At 39.5% G+C, this 8,260-nt stretch overlaps 1 protein-coding gene across 1 annotated transcript in view; it reads right to left on the bottom strand.

The window, feature by feature from the left end:
• Positions 1-1,440: 1,440 nt before the first annotated feature.
• Positions 1,441-8,260, bottom strand: part of mtr (5-methyltetrahydrofolate-homocysteine methyltransferase) — a 31,201-nt gene continuing 24,381 nt past the window's right edge. The window contains exons 29-33 of the mRNA XM_054601500.1: positions 8,011-8,210; positions 7,215-7,415; positions 6,910-7,100; positions 4,410-4,524; positions 1,441-3,457 (exon numbers count right to left, since the gene is read on the bottom strand). Of these exons, the coding sequence (XP_054457475.1) occupies positions 3,368-3,457; positions 4,410-4,524; positions 6,910-7,100; positions 7,215-7,415; positions 8,011-8,210 (797 nt within the window). The 3' untranslated portion in view covers positions 1,441-3,367. The remainder of the gene's footprint in view (positions 3,458-4,409; positions 4,525-6,909; positions 7,101-7,214; positions 7,416-8,010; positions 8,211-8,260) is intronic.

The following is an 8,260-nucleotide window of genomic DNA, read 5'->3' as shown; positions in this document are numbered from 1 at the left end:
AACCACCAAAGATCACAAATGCAACCAAAACAAATGGACTTCCCAGATCTATGTGCTTTTAATGAGTGGGTAGAATACATTGGCAAGTGGCCCAATATTTAGTGGGCAGATATACATTTGGTGGAGAAACATAATCTAGACTTTACAAGCACAAAATTCACTGGATGCTTACAACGTTATCTGCGTTCATTTATACAGGAGGACCAATACTACGACATATACTCTGAGTTTATTGAGTTTAAAGTGGGCGCTTAAACAAAAGCACCTTTATCAGTCTAGCAGAAGTCAACATGTGAAATAAATTGGAGCCATAAACGCAATCGGCGTCGAGCTAAATGCACCCTTGGTTTCAAACGGCACCTGTTGAAAACACGAAAAGCATTCAATCAATTTAAGATACATACTCATTCGTGTTTATTATCTACGCTAATGATTTTTCATTTTTCAGTAATTATGAACAGCCGTGGCTGCATTCACCTGAAAGTCACCAGATAACACGGTCACTCCTGTTGCTCTCAAATGGTAGTGATGCTGTAGGAATCCTATACTTGAGTCCTCCTTGCAATATTGATTCGGACAACCAAACATGCAATAAACAGTCATTTTCATGCTGTTAAAGGGATAGTTAACCCGCAATAAAAAATATATATATATATTTTCCTCTTACCTGAAGTGCTATATATCAATGAAGATTGTTTTAGTGTGAGCTGCCTAGTTTAGGAGATTCAGCTGTGCAGATGTCTGCCTTCTCTCTAATGTCATGGAACTAGATGGCACTTTGCACTGTCTCTACAGAAATCACAACCCGGTTACTCATGAAAATTCCAATACCTTCTTTATGAGAAGTTTTAGGTAGGAACTTTATTCTCAACCATAGTAACACACGTTTTAATTCCATGTTTAAAGGTTGCTAACTCGTCTGGATGGTAAAAAATACGGCATTAAATATCTTATTTATATTATTAGGTATAATTATAACTAATAATACCTGATTACTAAATTGAAATTAAATATTCATAGAAAAAGAATAGCATCTCATAATTTCGATACATACATACATACATATATATATATATATACACACTTACCTTTATACTTATTTATGTTTTATACCTATTGAAACATGTTTAAGGGGTTCTCTAACGATTAACTTTTGCATTTCGTTAACGTTGGGGCTCACTACAGACATAAAAAGGTCAAATTCAGTGCAACACATGCTGAAATATGCTTTAGTTGCTATGGGTCAGGCTCCAAAAATGCCGTTTTCTACACTTCCCATGATGCAACCAACAGCTATTTTTATGCCCTTCCTGTCTGGTAAATGCCCTCATCTTTGGAAATCTGCACCCTCCGGTTTTGAATTTTTCAGACTTGACAGAGCTCCTCCAGAGAAACAGAAGAAGAAGAGAAGAGAGAACATCAAAACAGTATTTTGTTGAAATGATTTATTTAAAATAAAACACTGTTCTATTGCTCATGCTTTACAGTGTTTGCAATGCCACCATTATTTATCCACAACTTATTTTTACAATAGAAGCAGAAAAAAATTGATTAAGACAAAGTTTCATACAGACTGAGATCAGCCACTGCAGCACATCAGGGCTTTTAAGACACGTGTGAAATGCATGTGGCCAGTATCTTACAGACACCCAATCTGAGCCCATAAATTTGTCTGAATGAGTGTGTTGTTTAGTATACACACAATACAACAATTACAATGCCTGGTTAAATGTCAACAATGTGTGGATGTTGACAGGTTACTTGAATACTGCCTGATAAAAAAAGAAAAGAAAGAAAGAATTCAAATTTATCGTTACATTTGTCATATCCTCTGCATCGCTTCTCCAATCCCCCCAGAAATTACAAAATGAATAGGCTTTATTAAACAACCAGCCAATGAAACACTAGAACCTTAGATTCAAATAATGAACTGATCTCTTGTTGACATTACATGGAAAACTGTATCAAGGTGAAACAAGATGGTGAAAGGTTGAATTCGTTGAGTGTGGACTCAATTATTATTGATACAATTACCATCAAAATTAAATAATAAACAGGTATCAACCCATAAAAAATAGTAACTTTTCATTATTGAGCCTCTGACATAAAAATGTGTTTTGGTGACAACACACATCAGCGGGGCCTTAAAGTGTTGCAGCTGTCTGGGAAGCAGATGCAGCTCTGGAGACGGCTTGCTGGCTAGTTAGCTCTGTAGCTTGTCCTTCTCCAGAGCAGTGGGAGTGAAGCATAGGGACTAATAGACCCAGCGCTGCTGCTGGACACCAGCTCATTTTCTGTAACAAGTTATTTTAAATGTGGCTTTTAAGTCATCATCCTGAATAAACCAAAATGTGTTGTCTTTTATAGTACAAGTAAAGTACACTTTGGCCTAGATGCAAATGTTGATGTTGTTAAAACTTTTAAACAAGAACAATAAAATAATGAAAAAAAAGAAATCTGGAAAAAAAAGGGGTTAACTGTTTGGTTGTAGTGTTATTAATGTGCTTTCATACATATTGGATTTGGTTGAGTGCAAATTAATTAGTCCGTACCACCAAATATAAAACGTCACGTATGGACAGTTGCCACTTAATGTAAGAAGAGTTTCTTAGTATTTTTTTACAGATTCTTTGATCAGGTATTTCCTAATCATAATCCGCTATTTTCCCTGAAGCAAATGTCTTCTAAAGCTGTTTGCATCAAAGGAATAGTTCAACATTTTGGGAAAAAAATACAAATTATCTCTGAAAAAGTGAGATGTTAAGATTCTCATTGTTTGTGTGTTAAAGCACAGAGCTGGAGTCAGGACGTAGTTAGCCTAGCTTAGCATAAAGACTGGAAGCAAGGGAAAACCGCTAGCCTGGTTCTGTTCGAGGTTCAAAGTTACACCTACCAAAGCCTCTAAAGCTCACTAACAAATACAAACAGAACAGGTTTGTAACAACGATTGTGCTAAAGACAGATTGATAAACTGTTGTTCATCAACAGTTAGCTTGAGAGGTATTCATGGGTATGTTTTGGTTTTACCCAACTTAGCACAGGGATGAGTGCTAAAACAATAATGATCTCAACATTGAGCAAAAATATTAGCGACGATCGTTTTAGCTTGATCGAAGAAGAATTGCTAAAGTAAACCGTTAATAAACATAGGATGCATTTAAGAGATAAATTAATCATTTCATACAATGTAACCGTGTGCATAGTAGTAGTAGGTTTGTCATAACCTTTTGGCACAGAGGACTGAAAATATAACAGGTTTACTTCCATGTGTAAGCAGCGGCAGTAAGAGTGTGTGGGCTACAGCGGATTGGTCTGACTGTAAACCTGATTCTGTGTTCGTCCAGTTTACTGCAGGAGTGGTCACAAGCTACGCCTCACTGTCGTAGCCGAGTATGGGAGCCAGCCACCTCTCCACCTCCTCCACACGCATCTCTTTCCTCGTGGCGTAGTCCTCCACCTGAAGAAAAGAGCAGAGACAATCCAAGTTCGGCCCAGTTTTGTGTCCCAAGTCCTCTCCGCTACAAATCCTCCTTTAAATTATTTGGTAGAACTTTAAACGGGCCCTATTATGCTATTTTCCAGGTGCATATTTTTATCTCAAGTTACAGTTACAACATGTTTACATGCATTAATGCTCATAATCCTCCTTGTTTTTCTCATCCTGGCTGTCCTGCAGCACCTCTTCTCACCCTCTCTCTGAAATGCTCCGTTGTAGCGATGGCTCCTCCCTCCAGAAAGCAAAGTCTACCCTGATTGGTCAGCTAGCCCGCTCTGTTGTGATTGGTTAACGTTTCACACTTCAAAAAACTCTCTCTCCAGAGCTTCAGCTCCATCCCTCTCTTTTATTGTTTGAGGGCCAAACTAGCCGGAAGGAGTTTTACGTCACTTCTGTAACATTATGACCTCATAAAGTTACATAACAGGGCCACTTTAAGTGAAATACTAGTTTGAACCCTTCCTCTGTTATTTTTGAGATTAGTCTCTATAGTGACCAGAGTTTTGCACTGCTGTAAAATTGTCAGACTATATCATGGACAGTTTTGAAAATGGTATCGAAATCGATGCATCAGAACCACAGATAAAGTCATTCTTTATTCCGCATCCATTTTCTTTGTCAAAACCTAGCGCCTACATTACCCACAGGATACAGTGGTCTCTTTTCAAACTTGCTCCTATTATATGGATATATAATGAGAACTGGATACCGCGCCGCTCAACCTCGCTTAAATTTTTTTTCTGAGTGGCCTCTATGTTATTAAAGCAACCCAAATAGAACACCTATGTAAAAGAGACGTCGATAGGACACCTCGTAGTGTTTGTACTGGACTGCTGTTCAGGTGCCTCGACATTTTTGACGACATTTTCTCTAATTATTTATAGCAGTTAAAGATGGTGACGATTAGTCAAACCTGCTCCTTGGTGATCTTTCCCACGGCGAAGTACAAGGCCTTAGGGTTGGAGAAGTAAAGTCCAGACACCGAGGCAGCGGGCATCATGGCCAGCGAATCCGTCAGACAAATATCACACACACACACACACACACACACACACACACACACACACACACACACACACACACACACACACACACACACACACACACACACACACACACACACACACACACACACACACACACACACACACATTTTGTCAGTGTATGCACACAGCCAAGAAAATAAAATGAGATAAAAGCAGAAGGTCAGTGTGTTTCATAATCGCATCTGAATAATTATTATTAGCCTTAACAGAAAAAGATTTTCAGTCAAAATGACTTTCTTTACTAAATTTTATATTCTTTATGAGCCTTTTGTAGTCTCATTTGATTAAAGCAGTCCATTGTCTCTTTTGGTACTGAATTTCCACAAAGTGATGTCAGTGTCTATTAACGCAGCCGAACCTGCTTTGTGAAAATCATGACATGAACTAGGGCTGAGCATTATATTTAAATCGTGTTATTAGAATAAATATCCTCTTAGATGATAGTTATCGTAATATGGCATAGGTGTTGTCTTTCCTTGGTTTAAAGGCTTTATCTTTTATTTGGGTTAACCCAGTTCATTTCTTCAATTACTTCACAGTTATTATACAAATCCCCATCCCAGATTTTTTTTTAAATCTTATTTTGTAAATATTTTGTTAAAGCACCAATGGTCAACCCAACAATATCATCGCAATATCGATATATATTCAGGTATGTGGTCAAAAATATTGTGATATCTGATTTTTTCCATGTGGCTCCACCCTATCATGAACTTATGTTTAACTTTATTTCCAATATACATGAAAAACATCTGGACCCTGTGAGGGCCTGATTTTGCGTCCCGGTTCAAATCTGGCTTGGGACCTTTGGTTAGATCTTGCTCTCCCTTGCTTCTCTCTCACCTCATCTCTCCACTATCCAATCCGTTGAAAGTTATTTATAACTGAATACTGCTTTTCAAATTGTTGTCTTACACAAATTGTTGTCTTACACAAATTGTGTCTTACACATAAACATACCATCACCTTCGAATTTTGTTGGGGTGAATATGATAGCAAAATGTTGCCTATTTATATATTCAGCAGCAACATAAGCATTCAACTGAAGTTGAGTTTGTGTCCATCTGATAAATCTAAGTCCAACACTGAGTTTCCTTTGAGCTCTCTCTCCCACTCAAAACAGAAGCCTGCTGCAGCTGGAAACCAGTTTGACGAGAGAGAGGAGTCTGTACACTGTAAAACCAAAGCAATGATTCTAGGTATGAGATGGACGGCATAGAGCTAGAACACCTGTCTTCCATTTTTTTAGATAATTAGCTAAACTAGGTTAATTTTTACTGCCATCCTCCCCATTTTTTTTTTTTAGACATGGGCCATCAAAATCTTCCTTCATTGTAGAGCTGCTCACAGCGCATCGATTCTCTCAACCCCATTGGGAGACCTGTCTGTGCATTGAAACAGATATCCAATTCCCAAAACTAAAAAAAGATATAGTGCCAACCCAACAAACGAATAACCAAAAGGTAGAATACTTGTGTCCAGTCCTAGTGGGTTTGTCATCAAGAGACACCCTTTTCACAGCCTATAAGCATGGTATGTGGCTCTTTGAGCCGGAGAGGCTCAAGAAGAATAATTTCATGTTGACTGGGGAGTCACATACAAATGATTCAGGGCGCAGCCAGAAAAATAAATCCAAGCCACCACATAATTAACATTGTATCAACTAAGTGCCAATGCTATAATGCGCTAATGTGAACATTAAAGTGTGTCAGGAGAAACAGTAAAGACTTAAGTTCTCAAATAGCAGTCCATTAATATATGAATTCTCAAAAAGCTATTATAAATTGATTTATTAAATGTGCATTTACCATAAATAATCATATCAAAGTTAATACACACTATCAAAAGAACATGATGAAGGATTCAATATCCTTATTCAGTCTTTCAATCATGACTTAATGGGCTTTGTTATTCTATTCGCTAACATTAATATGTCAGCCTTTCATTTTTCATCTCAAGATTTATTTTTTTATGAACTGCTTCTATTTCATGGCGCCATGAAAACTTGTGACCAGCATGCTTCCACCTAAAAATAATGTTCAACCCACCCTTCTGCAGCAGCAGAATCTCCTGTTGTGTGTGTGTGTGGGTAGGATTTCTTGTTTTTTGTTTTTTTTCTTTACCCTGGGTTTGGCCTCTCAAGCTGTGTACAGGCTTCCCTGTTTAATTAGTGAAGGTTGTCAATCATAGAACTTTGAATTTGGAATTAAGCACCTTTAAGATGCTGAGAATAGTAAATAAATGTAATTTAAATTTGCTTTTCAAAGGCTACTTTAAGAACGTTTGACCTGTGCCTCGTGTGAAAGAACAATACGACAGCATTGGAAGCCTTTCAGCTGCAGTGATGACAGTAGAATGCTCTCACCAGTCTTCTCCTGGATCCCAGCCAGGCTCCACATGGTGGTCTTCTCTGTGTGGTCAGGCTGACTGGGATAGCCAGCTGCTGGTCTGATGCCCTGGTATCGGATTCTGTGGAGGTCTGAGGCCTGCAGAGCCTCTTCTGTGCTGTAGCCCCACAGCTCCTTGCGTACGCGGGCATGGAGCTCCTCAGCGAAGGCCTGGAGGACGGACAGCAGGTTGTAGCAGAGACCAATAACAAAACACTGCGGCGGCAAAAGTTAAAAAAAGCATGAATGGAGCTCCGGGCTGTTCTTAAGCTGTCTCTACTGTACCTCGGCCAGCCGGTCAGCCAGGGCTTTGACCATGATGCTGTTGTAGTCGTCTCCCTGGTCCTGGAACTGCTTACTCAGCTCCTCAGCTCCAAACACGCCCACGGCGAACACGCCAATGTAGTCAGCCACGCCGCTGTCTACGGGGGCGACGAAGTCAGACACACACAGGTATGGCTCTGAACTGGAGCTGTCCTTCTCCAGCTGCATCAAACACACACAAACACGGGAATGTGTTACTGTTACTTTGGAAATATATATTACCACGCATTTCTACCTCTGTCATGTAGGTCACATTCAGAAACTGAATATGAAAATTACAAAATCAAATCTGACTCAGTAGGCCATGGGTAGTGTACAGTTATACAGAACATATAACAAAAGAGTTAAAAACTGTCTGTTTATTATCCTTCCTTTTTTTCTAATAACAAAAAAAACATTATAAGATTTAAAGGGGCGGGTCCATCTGCGCTCTTTTCAAAGGCAAATTGACACTCAGCCCTTAGTTAAAAGCAGTACCGTATTTTATCAATGTAAGCTAATCAGAAAAGCAAAGCAAAGGGGGTGGGAGCAGCAGCAAAACGTACTTTATGTGTTATGTGTTTCCACCTTGTAATCAGACAGCCCTTTCCTCTTTCGGGGAACTGAAGCAGCCATATCGCTGTCTTCAAAGACACAACACTTTGTTGACAAAAACAGTAATTTTACCTTGCAGACCTTGGGAGTTGCCAGTTTACTGCTGCCTTGATCGGTTAGTTTGTTTCTAATACCATTTCTCTCAGCCGTCTATGAAACTCACCTGTTGCCGTAAGCCATGGAATGTGCCGATTGGCTCGGTGTCTTTGTTTACTGTGACATCATCTTCGTACACACGGATGTCATCGCCGTCACTCTGGGCACGCCAGAACCCCACCAGGCCCCGCCCCTTCAGACTGCCGTTGTCAATCATTTGGTTGAGCAGCCGCTGTGCTTCATCAAAGACTCGGCAAGCCTCTGCACCTGCAGGAAGTCAAAGTCAGACACGTTTCAATCCTGTGACGACGAGTCTG

Source organism: Anoplopoma fimbria, chromosome 7 (genome assembly GCF_027596085.1).
Source record: "Anoplopoma fimbria isolate UVic2021 breed Golden Eagle Sablefish chromosome 7, Afim_UVic_2022, whole genome shotgun sequence".
Lineage (NCBI taxonomy): Eukaryota > Metazoa > Chordata > Actinopteri > Perciformes > Anoplopomatidae > Anoplopoma > Anoplopoma fimbria.
The sequence above is the reverse complement of the archived record's forward strand: the minus strand, read 5'-3'. Positions and strand labels throughout refer to the sequence as shown.